The 26,959-nt window shown below is 45.6% G+C and overlaps 1 protein-coding gene across 1 annotated transcript in view; it reads left to right on the top strand.

The window, feature by feature from the left end:
* Window positions 1-93: 93 nt before the first annotated feature.
* The window catches only part of LOC115185036 (disintegrin and metalloproteinase domain-containing protein 12-like), a gene marked incomplete at its 5' end in the record, with an annotated part of 38,587 nt that continues 11,721 nt past the window's right edge, over window positions 94-26,959 (top strand). Inside the window, 9 exons of the mRNA XM_029745680.1 lie at window positions 94-192; window positions 2,806-3,001; window positions 3,637-3,745; window positions 6,282-6,480; window positions 9,247-9,324; window positions 11,832-11,940; window positions 12,872-13,007; window positions 16,870-16,981; window positions 24,248-24,529. Of these exons, the coding sequence (XP_029601540.1) occupies window positions 94-192; window positions 2,806-3,001; window positions 3,637-3,745; window positions 6,282-6,480; window positions 9,247-9,324; window positions 11,832-11,940; window positions 12,872-13,007; window positions 16,870-16,981; window positions 24,248-24,529 (1,320 nt within the window). The remainder of the gene's footprint in view (window positions 193-2,805; window positions 3,002-3,636; window positions 3,746-6,281; window positions 6,481-9,246; window positions 9,325-11,831; window positions 11,941-12,871; window positions 13,008-16,869; window positions 16,982-24,247; window positions 24,530-26,959) is intronic.

The following is a 26,959-nucleotide window of genomic DNA, read 5'->3' as shown; positions in this document are numbered from 1 at the left end:
CTCCCCTCTCCCCCCACCTCTCCCCCCTCTCCTCTCCTCTCTCTCCCCCTCTCTTCCCTCTCCCCCCCACCTCTCCCCTCTCCCCCTCTCTCCTCTCTCCAGGAGTGTATGAACCCATGCTGTAACTCTACAACCTGTACTCTGAAGGGGGAAGCTGTGTGTGCTCATGGACAGTGCTGTCATGACTGCCTGGTAGGAGACTGACTGACCGGCTGGCCAACAGCCCTGGTTTAAACTCACATCTTATTTCATCTTCATGCTTCACACACACACACACACACACACACACACACACACACACACACACACACACACACACACACACACACACACGCACGCACGCACGCACGCACGCACGCGCACACACACACACACAAACACTCGCACACACACAAACACTCGCACGCACACACACACACACACACACACACACACACACGCACGCACGCACGCGCACGCATGCACACACACACAAAATGGCTTAAAGACATCGGGGTATCAAAGGGGAATATGCCTTAAAGTTGGAGTTGTTTGTTTGATGCTCTATAATCATATGTAGTAGCTAGGCTAGTTGTTTGATCCTCTATAATCATATGTAGTAGCTAGGCTAGTTGTTTGGTCCTCTATAATCATATGTAGTAGCTAGGCTAGATGTTTGATCCTCTATAATCATATGTAGTAGCTAGGCTAGTTGTTTGATCCTCTATAATCATATGTAGTAGCTAGGCTAGTTGTTTGATCCTCTATAATCATATGTAGTAGCTAGGCTAGTTGTTTGTTTGATCCTCTATAATCATATGTAGTAGCTAGGCTAGTTGTTTGTTTGATACTCTATAATCATATGTAGTAGCTAGGCTAATTATTTGATCCTCTATAATCATATGTAGTAGCTAGGCTAGTTGTTTGATACTCTATAATCATATGTAGTAGCTAGGCTAGTTGTTTGGTCCTATATAATCATATGTAGTAACTAGGCTAGTTGTTTGGTCCTCTATAATCATATGTAGTAGCTAGGCTAGTTGTTTGATCCTCTATAATCATATGTAGTAGCTAGGCTAGTTGTTTGTTTGAGCCTCTATAATCATATGTAGTAGCTAGGCTAGTTGTTTAATCCTCTATAATCATATGTAGTAGCTAGGCTAGTTGTTTGTTTGATACTCTATAATCATATGTAGTAGCTAGGCTAGTTGTTTGGTCCTCTATAATCATATGTAGTAGCTAGGCTAGTTGTTTGAGCCTCTATAATCATATGTAGTAGCTAGGCTAGTTGTTTGTTTGAGCCTCTATAATCATATGTAGTAGCTAGGCTAGTTGTTTAATCCTCTATAATCATATGTAGTAGCTAGGCTAGTTGTTTGTTTGATACTCTATAATCATATGTAGTAGCTAGGCTAGTTGTTTGATCCTCTATAATCATATGTAGTAGCTAGGCTAGTTGTTTGATCCTCTATAATCATATGTAGTAGCTAGGCTAGTTGTTTGATACTCTATAATCATATGTAGTAGCTAGGCTAGTTGTTTGAGCCTCTATAATCATATGTAGTAGCTAGGCTAGTTGTTTGTTTGAGCCTCTATAATCATATGTAGTAGCTAGGCTAGTTGTTTAATCCTCTATAATCATATGTAGTAGCTAGGCTAGTTGTTTGTTTGATACTCTATAATCATATGTAGTAGCTAGGCTAGTTGTTTGATCCTCTATAATCATATGTAGTAGCTAGGCTAGTTGTTTGATCCTCTATAATCATATGTAGTAGCTAGGCTAATTGTTTGTTTGATACTCTATAATCATATGTAGTAGCTAGGCTAGTTGTTTGATCCTCTATAATCATATGTAGTAGCTAGGCTAGTTGTTTGGTCCTCTATAATCATATGTAGTAGCTAGGCTAGTTGTTTGATCCTCTATAATCATATGTAGTAGCTAGGCTAGTTGTTTGTTTGATACTCTATAATCATATGTAGTAGCTAGGCTAGTTGTTTGGTCCTCTATAATCATATGTAGTAGCTAGGCTAGTTGTTTGTTTGAGCCTCTATAATCATATGTAGTAGCTAGGCTAGTTGTTTAATCCTCTATAATCATATGTAGTAGCTAGGCTAGTTGTTTGATCCTCTATAATCATATGTAGTAGCTAGGCTAGTTGTTTGGTCCTCTATAATCATATGTAGTAGCTAGGCTAGTTGTTTGATACTCTATAATCATATGTAGTAGCTAGGCTAGTTGTTTGATCCTCTATAATCATATGTAGTAGCTAGGCTAGTTGTTTGGTCCTCTATAATCATATGTAGTAGCTAGGCTAGTTGTTTGACACTCTATAATCATATGTAGTAGCTAGGCTAGTTGTTTGTTTGATCCTCTGTATTTATATGTAGTAGCTAGGCTAGTTGTTTGATCCTCTATAATCATATGTAGTAGCTAGGCTAGTTGTTTCATACTCTATAATCATATGTAGTAGCTAGGCTAGTTGTTTGTTTGAGCCTCTATAATCATATGTAGTAGCTAGGCTAGTTGTTTGATCCTCTATAATCATATGTAGTAGCTAGGCTAGTTGTTTGATACTCTATAATCATATATAGTAGCTAGGCTAGTTGTTTGATACTCTATAATCATATGTAGTAGCTAGGCTAGTTGTTTGAGCCTCTATAATCATATGTATTGGGTAGGGTTAGTAGTAGGTAAGCTGAGTAGTCTGTTCTCTTCTGTTTCTCTTAGACTTCAGACCTCCATGCCTCGCAAGGCCTTACCTCCTTATCTGTCTGTCTGTCTGTCTGCCCGTGTGCCTGTCTATCTGCCTGCCTACCTGTCTGTAGCTGAAACCAGCTGGCACCCCGTGCAGGGATTCGAGTAACTCATGTGACCTGCCAGAGTTCTGTACCGGCGCCAACCCCCATTGCCCTGCTAATGTGTACCTGCATGACGGGCACGCCTGCCACAACGTGGACGGACACTGTTACAATGGGATCTGCCAGACACACGAGCAGCAGTGCATCACTCTCTGGGGCCAGGGTGAGTACAGAACAGGGGTGATCACTCTCTGGGGCCAGGGTGAGTACAGAACAGGGGTGATCACTCTCTGGGGCCAGGGTGAGTACAGAACAGGGGCGATCACTCTCTGGGGCCAGGGTGAGTACAGAACAGGGGTGATCACTCTCTGGGGCCAGGGTGAGTATAGAACAGGGGCGATCACTCTCTGGGGCCAGGGTGAGTACAGAACAGGGGCGATCACACTCTGGGGCCAGGGTGAGTACAGAACAGGGGCGATCACTCTCTGGGGCCAGGGTGAGTACAGAACAGGGGTGATCACTCTCTGGGGCCAGGGTGAGTCCAGAACAGGGGCGATCACTCTCTGGGGCCAGGGTGAGTACAGAACAGGGACGATCACTCTCTGGGGCCAGGGTGAGTACAGAACAGGGGCGCAATATTCTGTTCACTCTCACAAAAAAAAATATATATATATTTGTCTTCTTCTCAAAACACATGATGCAAGGTCCGAGGGGAGGAGCCTCGAATCTGCTCCTCACCGATGGGTTTGAGAAGGAGGTGAGGAGGACGTGAGGAAACCAACAGAAAGAGGAAATCAGATAAAACCGAGAAGTTCCAGTCTGTCTCTGATGTTATATGTCCCCATGTGTGCCTGATAGGAGCCAAGCCGGCCCCAGGGATCTGCTTTGAGAGAGTCAACTCGGCTGGAGATCCCTATGGGAACTGTGGGAAGGACTCCAAGGGATCCTTTGCCAAGTGTGAAGCTTTGTAAGACGACATACTAGTACACATATCCATTGTCTCTGAGCGTGTGCTGGGTAGCAAAACATTTTTTTTTTAAATAAAATGTGAAAAGAGACCCCCCCCCTTTGCATTTTATCTATACTACAATGTGATTGGTTTGTTTGACCACGTTATCGTTACCACTCAGGTCTTTATCAGGTGTGTGAGTGGTCGAAACGTAGTCAAATAAACCCGATCGCATTGGTGCGTGGGGCATAGAATTACCAGGATGTACAGCTTTCAAAGGGTAACCACGACAACAACAGAAGACAAAAGGGAGGAGAGTTTTGGTCTTCTAATGAAGACGTGATGTCATAGTCTAGGCTTTATTGAAACTGTTGAAATATTTTAATTAGCATAAAAAATGGGGGTGGGGGGGGTGGGGGTTGTTCTTTTTAACGATCCCCTTTGATTGTCTTTAGATGGCAGAGACATTATTGGGTGTGTCCCAAATGGAATCCTATTTCCTGTATAGTGCACTTCTCTTTACCAGTGCCCAGTAGCCCCTGCTCAAAAAGCAGTGCACTAAACAGGGGATAGGGTGCTATTCTGGGATGTTGACCTGAATCATTCATCAACAGTCTCTTAATTGACTTAATTGCAGCAATGACAGAGAACTGGATATGACTGGGATTGACTGAGACCCTTTTACAATGAAAAACAAAGGGCTTTCACACAGCCACTCTGTCTAATGCAGGACCTGTCTAATGTGTAGGACCTGGCTAGAGCCACACATTCTGTCTAATGTAGGACCTGGCTAATGTAGGACCTGGCTAATGTAGGACCTGGCTAATGTAGGACCTGGCTAATGTAGGACCTGGCTAATGCAGGACCTGTCTAATGTAGGACCTGGCTAATGTAGGACCTGGCTAATGTAGGACCTGGCTAATGTAGGACCTGGCTAATGTAGGACCTGGCTAATGTAGGACCTGGCTAGAGCCACACATTCTGTCTAATGTAGGACCTGTCTAATGTAGGACCTGGCTAGAGCCACACTTTCTGTCTAATGTAGGACCTGGCTAATGTAGGACCTGTCTAATGTTGGACCTGGCTAATGTAGGACCTGGCTAATGTAGAACCTGGCTAATGTAGGACCTGGCTAATGTAGGACCTGGCTAATGTAGGACCTGTCTAATGTAGGACCTGGCTAATGTAGGACCTGGCTAGAGCCACTCTTTCTGTCTAATGTAGGACCTGTCTAATGTCGGACCTGGCTAATGTAGGACCTGGCTAATGTAGGACCTGGCTAATGTAGGACCTGGCTAATGTAGGACCTGGCTAATGCAGGACCTGGCCAGAGCCAATCTTTCTGTCTAATGTAGGACCTGGCTAATGTAGGACCTGGCTAATGTAGGACCTGTCTAATGTAGGACCTGGCTAATGTAGGACCTGTCTAATGTAGGACCTGGCTAATGTAGGACCTGGCTAATGTAGGACCTGGCTAATGTAGGACCTGGCTAGAGCCACTCTTTCTGTCTAATGTAGGACCTGGCTAATGTAGGACCTGGCTAATGTAGGACCTGGCTAATGTAGGACCTGGCTAATGTAGGACCTGGCTAGAGCCACTCTTTCTGTCTAATGTAGGACCTGTCTAATGTAGGACCTGGCTAGAGCCACTCTTTCTGTCTGATTCTCTGCTGATATGAATTTCACTGGATCTGGGGGTTAAACAACACACAACAGAACCTAAACTGGGGTTGAAAAGAGTCCTAACAACACAACAGAACCTAAACTGGGGTTGAAAAGAGTCCTAACAACACATCAGAACCTAAACTGGGGTTGAAAAGAGTCCTAACAACACAACAGAACCTAAACTGGGGTTGAAAAGAGTCCTAACAACACAACAGAACCTAAACTGGGGTTGAAAAGAGTCCTAACAACACATCAGAACCTAAACTGGGGTTGAAAAGAGTCCTAACAACACAACAGAACCTAAACTGGGGTTGAAAAGAGTCCTAACAACACAACAGAACCTAAACTGGGGTTGAAAAGAGTCCTAACAACACATCAGAACCTAAACTGGGGTTGAAAAGAGTCCTAACAACACAACAGAACCTAAACTGGGGTTGAAAAGAGTCCTAACAACACAACAGAACCTAAACTGGGGTTGAAAAGAGTCCTAACAACACAACAGAACCTAAACTGTGTAGCGGTTACTTTAGTTCAGGGGCGTCAAACTCAATTCTGCGGCGTCTGCAGGTTTTTCGCTCCTCCATTGTACTTGATTGATCAATTAAGGTCATTGATTAGTTTAGGAACTCCCCTCACCTGGTTGTCTTGGTTTTAATTTGATACAAATTGAAAGGAAATAACTAAATGACCAGCAGACATGCAGCCCTCCAGGAAATCAGTTTGACACCACTGATGTAGATGGTTGGAGAGAAAGTTAAGTTATTTAACAGCTAAGACTAAAGCTACAGTAACAATGAAATATCATTCAGGTGAATTCCTTTTAAGTTGTTTTTTTCCTAATCTATTGATTAAAGGGATGTTGTTTTTGTTTGTTTGTTGTTGTTTACAGAGATGCTAAGTGTGGCAAAATACAGTGTCAAGGAGGAGCCAACCGGCCAATAATAGGCACCAATGCTGTCTCCATAGAAACCAACATCCCCCTCCAAGAGGGGGGCCGGATCCTGTGCCGGGGGACCCATGTCTACCTGGGGGACGACGTGCCCGACCCCGGCCTCGTCATGTCGGGCACCAAGTGTGGCGATGCCATGGTGAGAACTCAACACTGTTACCCTGTTCATACCACTGGGCCGTCGGACCATCCGAGAGAGAGTGCTGTTGTTGTTGTTGTTTACAGAGATCAACTGTAAACAACACCTGGTTACGTGTCCACAATAGTAGCTCGAACTGTGCAGGAAAGGACAATGGGAAAAGAAAATATCTGAGTTAGCATTGTATGGTTTGGGTCAGCATTGTATGGTTTGGGTCAGCATTGTATGGTTTGGGTCAGCATTGTATGGTTTGGGTCAGTATTGTATGGTTTGGATCAACATTGTGTGGTTTGGGTCAGCATTGTATGGTTTTGGTCAGCATTGTGTGATTTGGGTCGGCATTGAACGTTTTGGGTAAGCATTGTACGGTTTGGGTCAGCATTGTATGGTTTGGATCAACATTGTATGATTTGGGTCAGCATTGAACGTTTTGGGTCAGCATTGTATGGTTTGGGTCAGCATTGTACGGTTTGGGTCAGCATTGGACGTTTTGGGTCAGCATTGTACGGTTTGGGTCAGCATTGTACAATTTGGGTCAGCATTGAACGTTTTGTGTCAGCATTGTACGTTTTGGGTCAGCATTGTACGATTTGGGTCAGCATTGTAGGTTTTGGGTCAGCATTGTACGTTTTGGGTCAGCATTATATGTTTTGGGTCAGCATTGTACAGTTTGGCTCAGCATGATAGTGTGAAAAGGGTGCTTTAATTACACTTGCATTTACATTTAAATATATGGCTCTGAACTAGCCAATAGAGTCCAATTGATGTGTGACATTGGTTACAGCCAGTTTAGTTTTACGAAGGCCTTTTTTCTAGCCCTAAACACTGGGCAGTGACAGTGGAAAACAACAGTGGTGACATCAGTGTAGTATGACTAAGATGTGGGTTAGGCTGTTCTAAGGCGAGTCTGTGGGTCTCAGTCCAGGACGGCGGACATGTCAGTAAAGAGAATATTCCACAGAGCTGTGGTTAGCTGAGGTTTATCATAAATCATCATGTTATTGAAGTGTACTGATCATCATCAATCCCATCCGTTTGAGATGCCGTGTAAGCTCATAATGTTAAGTCTGTCTGTCTGTCTGTCTGTCTGTCTGTCTGTCTGTCTGTCTGTCTGTCTGTCTGTCTGTCTGTCTGTCTGTCTGTCTGTCTGTCTGTCTGTCTGTCTGTCTGTCTGTCTGTCTGTGCCTCTCTCTCTCTCTCTCTCTCTCTCTCAATTTAATTTCAATTTAAGGTTTATTACCAGGGGAAACATATGTTAACGTTGCCAAAGCAAGTGAAGTAGATAATAAACAAAAGTGAAATAAACAATAAAAATAATCAGTAAACATGACACTCACAGAAGTTCCAAAATAATAAAGACATTACAGATGTCATATTATGTCTATATACAGTGTTGTAACGATGTGCCAATAATTAAAGTACAAAAGGGAAAATAAATCAACATAAATATAGGTTGTATTTACAATGGTGTTTGTTTTTCACCGTTTGCCCTTTTTTCACAAATCTTGCTGCTTGTATAGCAGGCCCTCGTGCCAAATTGAGTCAAAAGCTTTTTGGAAATCAACAAAGCATGAGAAGACTTTGCCTTTGTTTTGTTTTGTTTTGTTTGTTTGCCAATTAGGGTGTGCAGGGTGAATACGTGGTCTGTCATACGGTAATTTGGTAAAAAGCCAATGTGATATTTGCTCAGTACATTGTTTTCACTGAGGAAATGTAGGAGTCTGCTGTTAATGATAATGCAGAGGATTTTCACCAAGGTAACGCATATCCCACGGTAGTTATTGGGGTCAAATTTGGCTCCACTTTTGTGGATTGGGGTGATCAGTCCTTGGTTCCAAATATTGGGGAAGATGCCAGAGCTGAGGATGATGTTAAAGAGATTATGTATAACCAATTGGTAATTGTGGTCTGTATATTTTATCATTTCATTTAGATATACCATCAACCCCACAGGTATTTTTAGGTTGGAGGGTTTGTGTTTTGTCCTGTAGTTCATTCAAGGTAATTGGAGAATCCACTGGGTTCTGGTGTCTTTAATAGTTGATTCTAAGATTTGTAATTGATCATGTATGTTTTTGCTGTTTGTTCTTTGTTATAGAGCCAAAAATATTAGAGAAGTGGTTTATCCAGACATTTCTGTTTTGGATAGATAACTCTTCATGTTGTTGTTTGTTTAGAGTTTTCCCAGAAGTGGTTAGATTCTTCAGTTACATTGAGCTGATTTCTGACGTGCTGTTCCTTCTTTCTCCGTAGTGTATTTCTGTATTGTTTTAGTGATTCACCGTAGTGAAGGACTAGACTCAGGTTTTCTGGGTCTCTATGTTCTTGGTTGGACAGGTTTCTACATTTCATTCTTTGGTTTTTGTATTCTTCATCAAACCATTTGTCATTGTTGTTCATTTTCTTAGGTTGTCTGCTTGTAATTTTTTTGATTTCTCTCTCTCTCTCTCCCCCCACTCTCTCTCTTCCCTCTCTCTCTCTCCCTCCCCCCCTCTCTCTCCCCCCACTCTCTCTCTCCCCCCACTCTCTCTCTCCCCTTTCTCCCTCTCTCTCTCCCCACTCTCTCCCTCCCCCCCTCTCTCTCCCCTCTCTCTCCCCCCCTCTCTCTCTCCCTCTCTCCCTCCCCCCCTCTCTCCCCTCTCTCTCTCTCACCTCTCTCCCCCCCTCTCTCTCTTCCTCCCCCCTCTCTCTCCCCCCTCTCTCTCTCTCTCTCCCTCCCCCCTCTCTCTCCCCCCCTCTCTCTCCCTCCTCTCTGTCTGTCTGTAGATGTGTCTGAACCGTCAATGTCAGAACGTCAGTGTGTTTGGGGTGCAGGAGTGCTCAGAGAAATGCAGCGGTCGAGGGGTGAGTAACGTCACGGTTAAAACCCCCTTTTTGAACCCTTCCCCCTTTTTTGTATCCTTTCTAATGTCCCCAATTGCACCCTATACCCTTACATAGGGCACTACTTTTCAACCGGAGCCCTATAAAGCCCCAGGTCAAAGGTTGTGCACTACATTAGTGAATAGGCTGCCATTAGGGACTGAGACCATGAGACTGGTTCAGTAGATCTTCCCCTCAGCAATAAAGTAGTCCTCCTACAGTCCTTAAACCATCACTGTTCAGGGTCATGTTGAATACCGTACATTGATTTCAGATATGCATACACACTCATACACACTTATACACACACACACACTTATACACACACACGCTTACACACACACACACGCTTACACACACACACATGCTCACACACACGCTCACACACACACACACACACACACACACACACAGAGAGAAAGGCACACACACACACACACAGAGAAAGGCACACACACACAAACACACACAGAGAAAGGCACACAGACACACACACCAACCTATACTGATTGAGAGTGTGATGTGTGCTGCTGGTTATCAATCATCCTACAGGCCTGCCTGCTGAGAGGCTCAATCAGTTTGCTGTAATGGAATCATTTATGTTCAGCTTTAAGTGCCATTCATCATCGACTGGCTCTGAGGCACAGGTCCTTGTCCTAATATGTGCTGAAATGTGAAGCCAGGCAAAGGTTTACTTGGCCAAACCCAGGCAGGCAAAGGGTGTAAGGAACACAGTTAAACTTGAAGCCTGTGATCTACTGTAGCAGTAGTATGTTGTGGTATACTACCTACAGGTGTGTTATAACTACAATATGTTGTGATATACTACCTACAGGTGTGTTATAACTACAATATGTTGTGGTATACTACCTACAGGTGTGTAATAACTACCTACAGGTGTGTTATAACAATATGTTGTGATATACTACCTACAGGTGTGTAATAACTACAATATGTTGTGATATACTACCTACAGGTGTATATTAACAATATGTTGTGGTATACTACCTACAGGTGTGTAATAACTACAATATGTTGTGGTATACTACCTACAGGTGTGTAATAACTACCTACAGGTGTGTAATACCTACAGGTGTGTTATAACAATATGTTGTGGTATACTACCTACAGGTGTGTTATAACTACAATATGTTGTGGTATACTACCTACAGGTGTGTTATAACTACAATATGTTGTGATATACTACCTACAGGTGTGTTATAACTACAATATGTTGTGGTATACTACCTACAGGTGTGTTATAACTACAATATGTTGTGATATACTACCTACAGGTGTGTTATAACTACAATATGTGGTGGTATACTACCTACAGGTGTGTTATAACAATATGTTGTGGTATACTACCTACAGGTGTGTTATAACTACAATATGTTGTGGTATACTACCTACAGGTGTGTTATAACAATATGTTGTGGTATACTACCTACAGGTGTGTTATAACAATATGTTGTGGTATACTACCTACAGGTGTGTTATAACAATATGTTGTGGTATACTACCTACAGGTGTGTTATAACTACAATATGTTGTGGTATACTACCTACAGGTGTGTAATAACAATATGTTGTGGTATACTACATACAGGTGTGTAATAACTACAATATGTTGTGATATACTACCTACAGGTGTGTTATAACAATATCTTGTGGTATACTACCTACAGGTGTGTTATAACTACAATATGTTGTGGTATACTACCTACAGGTGTGTTATAACTACAATATGTTGTGGTATACTACCTACAGGTGTGTTATAACAATATGTTGTGGTATACTACCTACAGGTGTGTTATAACTACAATATGTTGTGGTATACTACCTACAGGTGTGTTATAACAATATGTTGTGGTATACTACCTACAGGTGAGTTATAACTACAATATGTTGTGGTATACTACCTACAGGTGTATTATAACTACAATATGTTGTGGTATACTACCTACAGGTGTGTTATAACTACAATATGTTGTGGTATACTACCTACAGGTGTGTTATAACTACAATATGTTGTGGTATACTACCTACAGGTGTGTTATAACAATATGTTGTGGTATACTACCTACAGGTGTGTTATAACAATATGTTGTGGTATACTACCTACAGGTGTGTTATAACTACAATATGTTGTGGTATACTACCTACAGGTGTGTTATAACTACAATATGTTGTGGTATACTACCTACAGGTGTGTTATAACTACAATATGTTGTGGTATACTACCTACAGGGGTGTAATAACAATATGTTGTGGTATACTACCTACAGGTGTGTTATAACTACAATATGTTGTGGTATACTACCTACAGGTGTGTTATAACAATATGTTGTGGTATACTACCTACAGGTGTGTAATAACTACAATATGTTGTGGTATACTACCTACAGGTGTGTTATAACTACAATATGTTGTGGTATACTACCTACAGGTGTGTTATAACTACAATATGTTGTGGTATACTACCTACAGGTGTGTAATAACAACAAGAACTGCCACTGCGAGGCCCACTGGGCCCCTCCGTTCTGTGACAAGGCAGGCTTCGGGGGAAGTTTGGACAGTGGACCGATGAGGCTAGCAGGTACCCATTATTACCAACACAAATGTCTGCTATAACGTCCTGCAAAGTAGGCTTGGGGTCAATTCCATTTCAATTTAGTAATTTCAGAAAGTAAATTGAAATTCCAATGTTCATCATTGAGACTAGCCATGTAGCTATAGATGGCCATTGTACCTAATTCCATTGTCCCTCATTGAGACTAGCCATGTAGCTATAGATGGCCATTGTCGCTAATTCCATTGTCCCTCATTAAGACTATCCATGTAGCTATAGATGGCCATTGTAGCTAATTCCATTGTCCCTCATTAAGACTATCCATGTAGCTATAGATGGCCATTGTCGCTAATTCCAATGTTCCTCATTGAGACTATCAATCAAGCAATCAATCAATCAAATGTATTTATAAAGCCCTTCTTACATCAGCTGATATCTCAAAGTGCTGTACAGAAACCCAGCCTAAAACCCCAAACAGCAAGCAATGTAGATGCACGGTGGCTAGGAAAACCTCCCTAGAAAGGCCAGAACCTAGGAAGAAACCTAGAGAGGAACCAGGCTATGAGGGGGGGCCAGTCCTCTTCTGGCTGTGCCGGGTGGAGATTATAGCAGAACATGGCCAAGATGTTCAAATGTTCATAAATGACCAGCAGGGTCAAATAATAATAATCACAGTGGTTGTAGAGGGTGTAACAGGTCAGCACCTCAGGAGTAAATGTCAGTTGGCTTTTCATAGCCATGTAGCTATAGATGGCCATTGTATCTAATTCCATTGTCCCTCATTGAGACTAGCCATGTAGCTATAGATGGCCATTGTAGCTAATTCCATTGTCCCTCATTGAGACTAGCCATGTAGCTATAGATGGCCATTGTTTCTACCACAGGATCTGGCTCCTCAGGCTCAAAAGGTATTGCTGTTTTCATGTACTTCATGTCTGTCTCTTATGTCATTTCCCAGACTACGGTGGCGTGGCGGTGGGGGTCCTGTTGACTCTAATAACCTTCCTGGGAGCCGGCCTCATCGTCTCCATCAAGAGGAAGACCCTACTGAGACTACTCTTCACCAACAAGAAGAACCCTATGGACAAGCTGAGGTAATATTGAACACTATGGACAAGCTGAGGTAATATAGAACCCTATGGATAAGCTGAGGTAATATAGAACACTATGGACAAGCTGAGGTAATATAGAACCCTATGGACAAGCTGAGGTAATATAGAACCCTATGGACAAGCTGAGGTAATATAGAACCCTATGGACAAGCTGAGGTAATATAGAACCCTATGGACAAGCTGAGGTAATATAGAACCCTATGGACAAGCTGAGGTAATATAGAACACTATGGACAAGCTGAGGTAATATAGAACCCTATGGACAAGCTGAGGTAATATAGAACCCTATGGACAAGCTGAGGTAATATAGAACACTATGGACAAGCTGAGGTAATATAGAACCCTATGGACAAGCTGAGGTAATATAGAACCCTATGGACAAGCTGAGGTAATATAGAACCCTATGGACAAGCTGAGGTAATATAGAACACTATGGACAAGCTGAGATAATATAGAACCCTATGGACAAGCTGAGGTAATATAGAACCCTATGGACAAGCTGAGGTAATATAGAACACTATGGACAAGCTGAGGTAATATAGAACCCTATGGACAAGCTGAGGTAATATAGAACACTATGGACAAGCTGAGGTAATATAGAACCCTATGGACAAGCTGAGGTAATATTGAACACTATGGACAAGCTGAGGTAACATAGAACCCTATGGACAAGCTGAGGTAATATAGAACCCTATGGACAAGCTGAGGTAATATAGAACACTATGGACAAGCTGAGGTAATATAGAACACTATGGACAAGCTGAGGTAATATAGAACACTATGGACAAGCTGAGGTAATATTGAACACTATGGACAAGCTGAGGTAATATAGAACCCTATGGACAAGCTGAGGTAATATAGAACACTATGGACAAGCTGAGGTAATATAGAACACTATGGACAAGCTGAGGTAATATAGAACACTATGGACAAGCTGAGGTAATATAGAACCCTATGGACAAGCTGAGGTAATATAGAACACTATGGACAAGCTGAGATAATATAGAACCCTATGGACAAGCTGAGGTAATATAGAACCCTATGGACAAGCTGAGGTAATATAGAACACTATGGACAAGCTGAGGTAATATAGAACCCTATGGACAAGCTGAGGTAATATAGAACCCTATGGACAAGCTGAGGTAATATTGAACACTATGGACAAGCTGAGGTAATATAGAACCCTATGGACAAGCTGAGGTAATATAGAACACTATGGACAAGCTGAGGTAATATAGAACACTATGGACAAGCTGAGGTAATATAGAACACTATGGACAAGCTGAGGTAATATAGAACCCTATGGACAAGCTGAGGTAATATAGAACACTATGGACAAGCTGAGATAATATAGAACCCTATGGACAAGCTGAGGTAATATAGAACCCTATGGACAAGCTGAGGTAATATAGAACACTATGGACAAGCTGAGGTAATATAGAACCCTATGGACAAGCTGAGGTAATATAGAACACTATGGACAAGCTGAGGTAATACAGAACCCTATGGACAAGCCGAGGTAATATAGAACACTATGGACAAGCTGAGGTAATATAGAACACTATGGACAAGCTGAGGTAATATAGAACCCTATGGACAAGCTGAGGTAATATAGAACCCTATGGACAAGCTGAGGTAATATTGAACACTATGGACAAGCTGAGGTAATATAGAACCCTATGGACAAGCTGAGGTAATATAGAACCCTATGGACAAGCTGAGGTAATATAGAACACTATGGACAAGCTAAGGTAATATAATGTATACCAACAGGTAGGGCATTAGAAGATAAGATAATATAATATAATAAACTCAGCAAAAAAAGGATCATCCCTTTTTCAGGACCCTGTCTTTCAAAGATAATTCATAAAAATCCAAATAACTTCCCAGATCTTCATTGTAAAGGGTTTAAACACTGTTTCCCATGCTTGTTCAATGAACCATAAACAATTAATGAACATGCACCTGTGGAAAGGTCGTTAAGACACTAACAGCTTACAGACGGTAGGCAATTAAGGTCACAGTTATGAAAACTTAGGACACTAAAGAGGCCTTTCTACTGACTCTGAAAAACTACAAAAGAAAGATGCCCAGGGTCCCTGCTCATCTGCGTGAACGTGCCTTAAGCATGCTGCAAGGAGGCATGAGGACTGCAGATGTGGCCAGGGCAATAAATTGCAATGTCCATACTATGAGACGCCTAAGACAGCGCTACAGGGAGACAGGACGGACAGCTGATCGTCCTCGCAGTGGCAGCCCACGTGTAACAACACCTGCACAGGATCGGTACATCCCAACAGCACACCTGTGGGACAGGTACAGGATGGCAACAACAACTGCTCGAGTTACACCAGGAACGCACAATCCCTCCATCAGTGCTCAGACTCTCCACAATAGGCTGAGAGAGGCTGGACTGAGGGCTTGTAGGCCTGTTGTAAGGCAGGTCCTCACCAGACATCACCGGCAACAATGTTGCCTATGGGCACAAACCCACCTGGACCAGACAGGACTGGCAAAAAGTGCTCTTCACTGATGAGTCGAGGTTTTGTCTTACCAGGGGTGATGGTCAGATTCGCATTTATCGTCGAAGCAATGAGCCTTACACTGAGGCCTGTACTCTGGAGCGGGATCGATTTGGAGGTGGAGGGTCCGTCATGGTCTGGTCCGGTGTGTCACAGCATCATCGGACTGAGCTTGTTGTCATTGCAGGCAGTCTCAACACTGTGCGTTACAGGGAAGACATCCTCCTCCCTCATGTGGTACCCTTCCTGCAGGCTCATCCTGACATGACCCTCCAGCATGACAATGCCACCAGCCATACTGCTCGTTCTGTGCGTGATTTCCTGCAAGACAGGAATGTCAGTGTTCTGCCATGGCCAGCGAAGAGCCAGGATCTCAATCCCATTGAGCACGTCTGGGACCTGTTGGATCGGAGGGTGAGGGCTAGGGCCATTCCCCCCAGAAATGTCCGGGAACTTGCAGGTGCCTTGGTGGAAGAGTGGGGTAACATCTCACAGCAAGAACTGGCAAATCTGGTGCAGTCCATGAGGAGGAGATGCACTGCAGTACTTAATATATTATATTACCTTAGCTTCTGTCACGTTCTGACCTGTAAAGGTGTGATTTGTTAGTGTTTAGTTTGGTCAGGACATGGCAGGGGGTATTTGTTTTATGTGGTTCAGGGTGGTTGTGTGTATGTGTCCATGTAGAGAGGGGTATTTGATTTATTAGTCCAGGGTTTTGGTTATTGTTCTGTTAGTTTATTTCTATGTTCTGTCTAGTCATTTGTATTTCTATATTTAGTTAATTGGTGTTGGAGCCTTCAGTTGGAGGCAGCTGTCTATCATTGCCTCTGATTGAAGGTCCTATAATTAGGGCTGTGTTTGTATGGTGGATTGTGGGTAGTTGTATTCTGTTTTGTGTTCTTCACCTGACAGAACTGTTAGTGTCGTTTTTGTAATTGTATACGTGTTTCATTTTGTTTCACCTTCTTCAATATTAAAAGAGAAGATGAGTATACACTTCCCTGTTGCGTCTTGGTCCTCCACACACGACAATCGTTACAGCTTCTAATGCCCTACCTGTTGGTATATAAACTCAGCAAAAAAAAGAAACGTCCTCTCACTGTCAACTGCGTTTATTTGTAAATATTTGTATGAACATAACAAGATTCAACAACTGAGACATAAACTGAACAAGTTTACTTTTTGCAAGCCACTGTAGACTGTATGGAATGGACTAGCCAGTAGTCTTCTAAAGTACCACGATCAACCCATTGAGTGGAATAAAACGAATTCACATATCTGGGGACTGATGTTGTATTTCATCTGTTGTTGTGTCACAGGTCGACGGAGCCTAACAGATCATCCAGTCCTAGCCGTAGAGATCCCCCACCTGGCCAGCCTCAAGCCCAGACACCGCCGCAGAGACAGAATCACAGCAGCAGCATCTTCAAGGTTCATTTCACTTCTTCCTCCTCTTTTAATCTCTTCCCCCTCTCCCCCCACTGGCTTCCTTGCACACAACAGCAGCTAATCCCCCCCCCATCTCTCTCTCTCGCTCTCTCTCTCCATCCTTCTCCCCCCCTATCCTCTCCCTCTATCTCCCTGTGTGACATGTTATTTTCACACAAACGGCAGCTAATTCAAATCCAATTAAAGGTTGGGCAGCCAGCGGAGGTGGTGTATATAATGGCATAATGGACTCTGCTGAGAGAAACCCCGCTCTGGTCGCACAGTGAAAGATGCTTATTAGGAGAATAAATTGATTTATTTTAGCGTGACACACACCGGGAATATTAATGTCTAGTCTATTGTTGTTGGGTTTTCAAAGCCGCAGGCTGGTACTTTAACAACAACAGAGTGTTATATTCAGGTGACAGGCTGGTACTTTAACAACAACAGAGTGTTATATTCAGGTGACAGGCTGGTACTTTAACAACAACAGAGTGTTATATTCAGGTGACAGGCTGGTACTTTAACAACAACAGAGTGTTATATTCAGGTGACAGGCAGGTACTTTAACAACAACAGAGTGTTATATTCAGGTGACAGGCTGGTCCTTTAACAACAACAGAGTGGTATATTCAGGTGACAGGCTGGTCCTTTAACAACAACAGAGTGTTATATTCAGGTGACAGGCTGGTACTTTAACAGCAGAGTGTTATATTCAGGTGACAGGCTGATACTTTAACAGCAGAGTGTTATATTCAGGTGACAGGCTGGTACTTTAACAACAACAGAGTGTTATATTCAGGTGACAGGCTGGTACTTTAACAGCAGAGTGTTATATTCAGGTGACAGGCTGATACTTTAACAACAACAGAGTGTTATATTCAGGTGACAGGCTGGTCCTTTAACAACAACAGAGTGTTATATTCAGGTGACAGGCTGGTACTTTAACAACAACAGAGTGTTATATTCTGGTGACAGGCTGGTACTTTAACAACAACAGAGTGTTATATTCAGGTGACAGGCTTGTACTTTAACAGCAGAGTGTTATATTCAGGTGACAGGCTGGTACTTTAACAACAGAGTGTTATATTCAGGTGACAGGCTGGTACTTTAACAACAACAGAGTGTTATATTCAGGTGACAGGCTGGTACTTTAACAACAACAGAGTGTTATATTCAGGTGACAGGCTGGTACTTTAACAACAACAGAGTGTTATATTCAGGTGACAGGCAGGTACTTTAACAACAACAGAGTGTTATATTCAGGTGACAGGCTGGTCCTTTAACAACAACAGAGTGGTATATTCAGGTGACAGGCTGGTCCTTTAACAACAACAGAGTGTTATATTCAGGTGACAGGCTGGTACTTTAACAGCAGAGTGTTATATTCAGGTGACAGGCTGGTACTTTAACAGCAGAGTGTTATATTCAGGTGACAGGCTGGTACTTTAACAACAACAGAGTGTTATATTCAGGTGACAGGCTGGTACTTTAACAGCAGTGTTATATTCAGGTGACAGGCTGGTACTTTAACAGCAGAGTGTTATATTCAGGTGACAGGCTGATACTTTAACAACAACAGAGTGTTATATTCAGGTGACAGGCTGGTCCTTTAACAACAACAGAGTGTTATATTCAGGTGACAGGCTGGTACTTTAACAACAACAGAGTGTTATATTCTGGTGACAGGCTGGTACTTTAACAACAACAGAGTGTTATATTCAGGTGACAGGCTGGTACTTTAACAACAACAGAGTGTTATATTCAGGTGACAGGCTGGTACTTTAACAACAACAGAGTGTTATATTCAGGTGACAGGCAGGTACTTTAACAACAACAGAGTGTTATATTCAGGTGACAGGCTGGTCCTTTAACAACAACAGAGTGGTATATTCAGGTGACAGGCTGGTCCTTTAACAACAACAGAGTGTTATATTCAGGTGACAGGCTGGTACTTTAACAGCAGAGTGTTATATTCAGGTGACAGGCTAGTACTTTAACAGCAGAGTGTTATATTCAGGTGACAGGCTGATACTTTAACAGCAGAGTGTTATATTCAGGTGACAGGCTGGTACTTTAACAGCAGAGTGTTATATTCAGGTGACAGGCTGATACTTTAACAGCAGAGTGTTATATTCAGGTGACAGGCTGGTACTTTAACAGCAGAGTGTTATATTCAGGTGACAGGCTGGTCCTTTAACAACAACAGAGTGTTATATTCAGGTGACAGGCTGGTACTTTAACAACAACAGAGTGTTATATTCAGGTGACAGGCTGGTACTTTAACAACAACAGAGTGTTATATTCAGGTGACAGGCTGGTACTTTAACAACAACAGAGTGTTATATTCAGGTGACAGGCTGGTCCTTTAACAGCAGAGTGTTATATTCAGGTGACAGGCTGGTACTTTAACAACAGAGTGTTATATTCAGGTGACAGGCTGGTACTTTAACAACAACAGAGTGCTATATTCAGGTGATTTACAAAGCTTCAGTTCAGATTCAGATTGAATGGATCAGTTCCCTGTAAGTTCAAAAAACTCAAATAACGTTTTTTGTTGACATGGCAGGATATGATTGAGTGATTTCAACTTAAACAGAACTGATGGATTGAGTTGGAGAAACTCAGGAAGGATATTAGGAAAAAGCTTTGTGTTTGAGTTGACGTGTGTTACAGGTTGGAACATGTGCATAGACCTTCTGGCAAGGTTTTAGTTACCCGTCCTGTAGTGTCTGGGTTTAGTGACCCGTCCTGTAGTGTCTGGGTTTAGCTACCCGTCCTGTAGTGTCTGGTTTTAGTGACCCGTCCTGTAGTGTCTGGGTTTAGTGACCCGTCCTGTAGTGTCTGGGTTTAGCTACCCGTCCTGTAGTGTCTGGTTTTAGTGACCCGTCCTGTAGTGTCTGGTTTTAGTGACCCGTCCTGTAGTGTCTGGTTTTAGTTACCCGTCCTGTAGTGTCTGGGTTTAGTGACCCGTCCTGTAGTGTCTGGGTTTAGCTACCCGTCCTGTAGTGTCTGGTTTTAGTTACCCGTCCTGTAGTGTCTGGGTTTAGTGACCCGTCCTGTAGTGTCTGGTTTTAGCTCCCCGTCCTGTAGTGTCTGGTTTTAGTGACCCGTCCTGTAGTGTCTGGTTTTAGTGACCCGTCCTGTAGTGTCTGGGTTTAGTGACCCGTCCTGTAGTGTCTGGTTTTAGCTACCCGTCTTGTAGTGTCTGGTTTTAGCTACCCATCCTGTAGTGTCTGGTTTTAGTGACCCGTCCTGTAGTGTCTGGGTTTAGCTACCCGTCCTGTAGTGTCTGGGTTTAGTGACCCGTCCTGTAGTGTCTGGTTTTAGTGACCCGTCCTGTAGTGTCTGGTTTTAGTTACCCGTCCTGTAGTGTCTGAGTTTAGTGACCCATCCTGTAGTGTCTGGGTTTAGCTACCCGTCCTGTAGTGTCTGGTTTTAGTGACCCATCCTGTAGTGTCTGGGTTTAGCTACCCGTCCTGTAGTGTCTGGTTTTAGCTACCCGTCCTGTAGTGTCTGGGTTTAGCTACCCGTCCTGTAGTGTCTGGGTTTAGTGACCCGTCCTGTAGTGTCTGGGTTTAGCTACCCGTCCTGTAGTGTCTGGTTTTAGTGACCCGTCCTGTAGTGTCTGGTTTTAGTGACCCATCCTGTAGTGTCTGGGTTTAGTGACCTGTCCTGTAGTGTCTGGTTTTAGTGACCCGTCCTGTAGTGTCTGGTTTTAGTGACCCGTCCTGTACTGTCTGGGTTTAGTGACCCGTCCTGTAGTGTCTGGTTTTAGTGACCCGTCCTGCAGTGTCTGGTTTTAGTGACCCGTCCTGTAGTGTCTGGGTTTAGTGAGCCGTCCTGTAGTGTCTGGTTTTAGCTACCCGTCCTGTAGTGTCTGGTTTTAGTGACCCGTCCTGTAGTGTCTGGTTTTAGTGACCCGTCCTGTAGTGTCTGGGTTTAGCTACCCGTCCTGTAGTGTCTGGTTTTAGTGACCCGTCCTGTAGTGTCTGGGTTTAGCTCCCCGTCCTGTAGTGTCTGGGTTTAGTGACCCGTCCTGTAGTGTCTGGTTTTAGTGACCCGTCCTGTAGTGTCTGGGTTTAGTGACCCGTCCTGTAGTGTCTGGGTTTAGCTACCCGTCCTGTAGTGTCTGGGTTTAGCTCCCCGTCCTGTAGTGTCTGGTTTTAGTGACCCGTCCTGTAGTGTCTGGGTTTAGTGACCTGTCCTGTAGTGTCTGGTTTTAGTGACCCGTCCTGTAGTGTCTGGTTTTAGTGACCCGTCCTGTAGTGTCTGGGTTTAGTGACCCATCCTGTAGTGTCTGGTTTTAGTGACCCGTCCTGTAGTGTCTGGTTTTAGTGACCCGTCCTGTAGTGTCTGGGTTTAGTGAGCCGTCCTGTAGTGTCTGGTTTTAGCTACCCGTCCTGTAGTGTCTGGTTTTAGTGACCCGTCCTGTAGTGTCTGGTTTTAGTGACCCGTCCTGTAGTGTCTGGGTTTAGCTACCCGTCCTGTAGTGTCTGGTTTTAGTGACCCGTCCTGTAGTGTCTGGTTTTAGTGACCTGTCCTGTAGTGTCTGGGTTTAGTGACCCGTCCTGTAGTGTCTGGTTTTAGTTACCCGTCTTGTAGTGTCTGGTTTTAGTGACCCGTCCTGTAGTGTCTGGGTTTAGTGACCCGTCCTGTAGTGTCTGGTTTTAGTGACCCGTCCTGTAGTGTCTGGTTTTAGTGACCCGTCCTGTAGTGTCTGGTTTTAGTGACCTGTCCTGTAGTGTCTGGGTTTAGTGACCCGTCCTGTAGTGTCTGGTTTTAGTTACCCGTCCTGTAGTGTCTGGTTTTAGTGACCCGTCCTGTAGTGTCTGGGTTTAGTGACCCGTCCTGTAATGTCTGGTTTTAGTGACCCGTCCTGTAGTGTCTGGTTTTAGTGACCCGTCCTGTAGTGTCTGGTTTTAGTGACCTGTCCTGTAGTGTCTGGGTTTAGTGACCCGTCCTGTAGTGTCTGGTTTTAGTTACCCGTCCTGTAGTGTCTGGTTTTAGTGACCCGTCCTGTAGTGTCTGGGTTTAGTGACCCGTCCTGTAGTGTCTGGTTTTAGTGACCCGTCCTGTATTGTCTGGTTTTAGTGACCCGTCCTGTAGTGTCTGGTTTTAGTGACCCGTCCTGTAGTGTCTGGTTTTAGTGACCCATCCTGTAGTGTCTGGTTTTAGTTACCCGTCCTGTAGTGTCTGGTTTTAGTGACCCGTCCTGTAGTGTCTGGGTTTAGTTACCCGTCCTGTAGTGTCTGGTTTTAGTGACCCGTCCTGTAGTGTCTGGTTTTAGTGACCCGTCCTGTAGTGTCTGGTTTTAGTGACCCGTCCTGTAGTGTCTGGTTTTAGTGACCCGTCCTGTAGTGTCTGGGTTTAGTGACCCGTCCTGTAATGTCTGGTTTTAGTGACCCGTCCTGTAGTGTCTGGTTTTAGTGACCCGTCCTGTAGTGTCTGGTTTTAGTGACCCGTCCTGTAGTGTCTGGTTTTAGTGACCCGTCCTGTAGTGTCTGGGTTTAGCTCCCCGTCCTGTAGTGTCTGGTTTTAGTGACCCGTCCTGTAGTGTCTGGTTTTAGTGACCTGTCCTGTAGTGTCTGGGTTTAGTGACCCGTCCTGTAGTGTCTGGTTTTGGTGACCCGTCCTGTAGTGTCTGGTTTTAGTGACCCGTCCTGTAGTGTCTGGGTTTAGTGACCCGTCCTGTAATGTCTGGTTTTAGTGACCCGTCCTGTAGTGTCTGGTTTTAGTGACCCGTCCTGTAGTGTCTGGGTTTAGTGACCCCTCCTGTAGTGTCTGGGTTTAGTGACCCGTCCTGTAGTGTCTGGGTTTAGTGACCCGTCCTGTAGTGTCTGGGTTTAGCTCCCCGTCCTGTAGTGTCTGGTTTTAGTGACCCGTCCTGTAGTGTCTGGTTTTAGCTCCCCGTCCTGTAGTGTCTGGGTTTCATTGGGTCTTCTCTCTGCTCCGGTAAGAGGAGGTCTGCGTCGCCAAATTACACCCTCTTCCCCATACGATGCACTACTTTTCAGCAGAGCTCTATGTGTCCTGGTCCCTCTGGTCAAAAGTACTGTCCTATAAAGGGAATAGGGTGCCATTTTGGAGGAGAGAGGTATGTTTGATGTAAGCAGGGTGCAGGTGAGGTCAGTGTTATAAGGGAGAGGGGTGTGTGTGACTGAGTGTGGAATATATTTTTAGTCCCCTCCAAAATTCCTGAAATCATAGACTAGGTCAAACGTTCTCTCTCTCTCTCTCTCGCTCTCTCTCTCATTGTACCTGAATGAGGACCCGGGGAATCCAGGGAACTAACTCTAATCCAGGGAACTAACCCTAATCCAGGGAACTAACTCTAATCCAGGGAACTAACCCTAATCCAGGGAACTAACTCTAATCCAGGGAACTAACTCTAATCCAGGGAACTAACTCTAATCCAGGGAACTAACTCTAATCCAGGGAACTAACTCTAATCCAGGGAACTAACTCTAATCCAGGGAATGCTGAATGGACTGGAGGAAATGTTGTGATTTATAACAGTGTGACAGGAAGCACGGTAGAGGGAGGAGAGGATAGGATAGGAAGGGAGAAGAGAGGGAGGTTAGGAGAGAAAATGAGAAGAGGGGGAGGAGTGGAGAGGAGATGAAGGAGAGGGGGAGGAGTGGAGAGGAGATGAAGGATAGGGGGAGGAGTGGAGAGGAGATGAAGGAGAGGGGGAGGAGTGGAGAGGAGATGAAGGAGAGGGGGAGGAGTGGAGAGGAGATGAAGGAGAGGGGGAGGAGTGGAGAGGAGATGAAGGAGAGGGGGGAGGAGTGGAGAGGAGATGAAGATAGGGGGAGGAGTGGAGAGGAGATGAAGGAGAGGGGGAGGAGTGGAGAGGAGATGAAGGAGAGGGGGAGGAGTGGAGAGGAGATGAAGGAGAGGGGGAGGAGTGGAGAGGAGATGAAGGAGAGGGGGAGGAGTGGAGAGGAGATGAAGGAGAGGGGGAGGAGTGGAGAGGAGATGAAGGAGAGGGGCGGTAGAAGGGTGGAGATTTGACATGACAGCTGATGACATGAAGCAGACTTCCAGGAGGTTCTGCTCTCGTCTGTTTCTGTTCGAGGTTGTGTTCATTAGGCACCAAACGGGGGAAAAAAACACACTGAAACAGGGAGGGACTACCTGAACTTGTCCAATAAGAAACGCTCATTTTCAGTTTCCATTGAAACACATTTGATACAGTGGGTACTAATGAATATGATCCAGTTTCTGATTGATGTGTCTGTGTTTCTGTATCTCGTCTCTCCACAGCCTCCTCCCCAAAATCAACACCCCCCTGGACAGCCCTACCCCTCCCACAGCCTGCGCCGACTACCCCAGTGCTCCCCTGTTCACCTCAGTCACCCCGTCCCCCTTTCCCTGTCCCCTACGTCCGTCCCTGGACCAGGAAAGCCCAGACCACCTACTCCCCCTCCTCACCGAGTCCTGCCTCCCCATGGCCGAGGACATGCCCACAGCCACAGCCAGGCTCCGCCAAGAGGGGCATCGTTTCACAGTGTGCCACAGCATCATAACTCCTGCAGGATGGTCTTGGTGAGGCAGTGTGTGTGTGTGTGTGGGGGGGGGGTGCAGGATGGTCTTGGTGAAGCTGTGTGTGTGTGTGTGTGTGTGTGTGTGTGTGTGTGTGTGTGTGTGTGTGTGTGTGTGTGTGTGTGTGTGTGTGTGTGTGTGTGTGTGTGTGTAGGATGGTCATTGAGTGGAGGATGGTCTAGGTGAGGGAGTGGAGGATGGTCTAGGTGAGGGAGTGGAGGATGGTCTAGGTGAGGGAGTGGAGGATGGTCTAGGTGAGGGAGTGGAGGATGGTCTAGGTGAGGGAGTAGAGGATGGTCTAGGTGAGGGTGTGGAGGATGGTCCAGGTGAGGGAGTGGAGGATGGTCCAGGTGAGGGAGTGGAGGATGGTCCTGGTGAGGGAGTGGAGGATGGTCTAGGTGAGGGAGTAGAGGATGGTCTAGGTGAGGGAGTGGAGGATGGTCCTGGTGAGGGAGTGGAGGATGGTCCAGGTGAGGGAGTGGAGGATGGTCCAGGTGAGGGAGTGGAGGATGGTCCTGGTGAGGGAGTGGAGGATGGTCTAGGTGAGGGAGTGGAGGATGGTCTAGGTGAGGGAGTGGAGGATGGTCTAGGTGAGGGAGTGGAGGATGGTCCAGGTGAGGGAGTGGAGGATGGTCTAGGTGAGGGAGTGGAGGATGGTCCTCGTAGGGAGTGGAGGATGGTCTAGGTGAGGGAGTGGAGGATGGTGTAGGTGAGGGAGTGGAGGATGGGGTAGGTGAGGGAGTGGAGGATGGTCTAGGTGAGGGAGTAGAGGATGGTCTAGGTGAGGGAGTGGAGGATGGTCCAGGTGAGGGAGTGGAGGATGGTCTAGGTGAGGGAGTGGAGGATGGTCTAGGTGAGGGAGTGGAGGATGGTCCTGGTGAGGGAGTGGAGGATGGTCCTCGTAGGGAGTGGAGGATGGTCTAGGTGAAGGAGTGGAGGATGGTCCAGGTGAGGGAGTGGAGGATGGTCCTGGTGAGGGAGTGGAGGATGGTCTAGGTGAGGGAGTGGAGGATGGTCCAGGTGAGGGAGTGGAGGATGGTCTAGGTGAGGGAGTGGAGGATGGTCTAGGTGAGGGAGTGGAGGATGGTCCAGGTGAGGGAGTGGAGGATGGTCTAGGTGAGGGAGTGGAGGATGGTCTAGGTGAGGGAGTGGAGGATGGTCTAGGTGAGGGAGTGGAGGATGGTCCAGGTGAGGGAGTGGAGGATGGTCTAGGTGAGGGAGTGGAGGATGGTCCTGGTGAGGGAGTGGAGGGTGGTCTAGGTGAGGGAGTGGAGGATGGTCTAGGTGAGGGAGTGGAGGATGGTCTAGGTGAGGGAGTGGAGGATGGTTTAGGTGAGGGAGTGGAGGATGGTCTAGGTGAGGGAGTGGAGGATGGTCCAGGTGAGGGAGTGGAGGATGGTCTAGGTGAGGGAGTGGAGGATGGTCCTGGTGAGGGAGTGGAGGATGGTCTAGGTGAGGGAGTGGAGGATGGTCCAGGTGAGGGAGTGGAGGATGGTCCTGGTGAGGGAGTGGAGGATGGTCCTGGTGAGGGAGGGGAGGATGGTCCTGGTGAGGGAGGGGAGGATGGTCTAGGTGAGGGAGTGGAGGATGGTCCTGGTGAGGGAGTGGAGGATGGTTTAGGTGAGGGAGTGGAGGATGGTTTAGGTGAGGGAGGGGAGGATGGTCCTTGTGAGGGAGTGGAGGATGGTTTAGGTGAGGGAGTGGAGGATGGTGTAGGTGAGGGAGTGGAGGATGGTCCTGGTGAGGGAGTGGAGGATGGTCCTGGTGAGGGAGTGGAGGATGGTCCTGGTGAGGGAGTGGAGGATGGTCCTGGTGAGGGAGTGGAGGATGGTCTAGGTGAGGGAGTGGAGGATGGTCTAGGTGAGGGAGTGGAGGATGGTCTAGGTGAGGGAGTGGAGGATGGTCTCGGTGAGGGAGTGGAGGATGGTCCAGGTGAGGGAGGGGAGGATGGTCTAGGTGAGGGAGTGGAGGATGGTCCTGGTGAGGGAGTGGAGGATGGTCCTGGTGAGGGAGTGGAGGATGGTCCTGGTGAGGGAGTGGAGGATGGTCCTGGTGAGGGAGTGGAGGATGGTCTAGGTGAGGGAGTGGAGGATGGTCTAGGTGAGGGAGTGGAGGATGGTGTAGGTGAGGGAGTGGAGGATGGTCTAGGTGAGGGAGTGGAGGATGGTGTAGGTGAGGGAGTGGAGGATGGTCCTGGTGAGGGAGTGGAGGATGGTCCTGGTGAGGGAGTGGAGGATGGTCCTGGTGAGGGAGTGGAGAATGGTCTAGGTGAGGGAGTGGAGGATGGTCTAGGTGAGGGAGTGGAGGATGGTCTAGGTGAGGGAGTGGAGGATGGTTTAGGTGAGGGAGTGGAGGGTGGTCTAGGTGAGGGAGTGGAGGATGGTCTAGGTGAGGGAGTGGAGGATGGTCTAGGTGAGGGAGTGGAGGATGGTC

This window comes from Salmo trutta, unplaced genomic scaffold (genome assembly GCF_901001165.1).
Source record: "Salmo trutta unplaced genomic scaffold, fSalTru1.1, whole genome shotgun sequence".
Classification (NCBI taxonomy): Eukaryota; Metazoa; Chordata; class Actinopteri; order Salmoniformes; family Salmonidae; genus Salmo; species Salmo trutta.
This window is presented reverse-complemented; position numbering and strand designations above follow the sequence as displayed.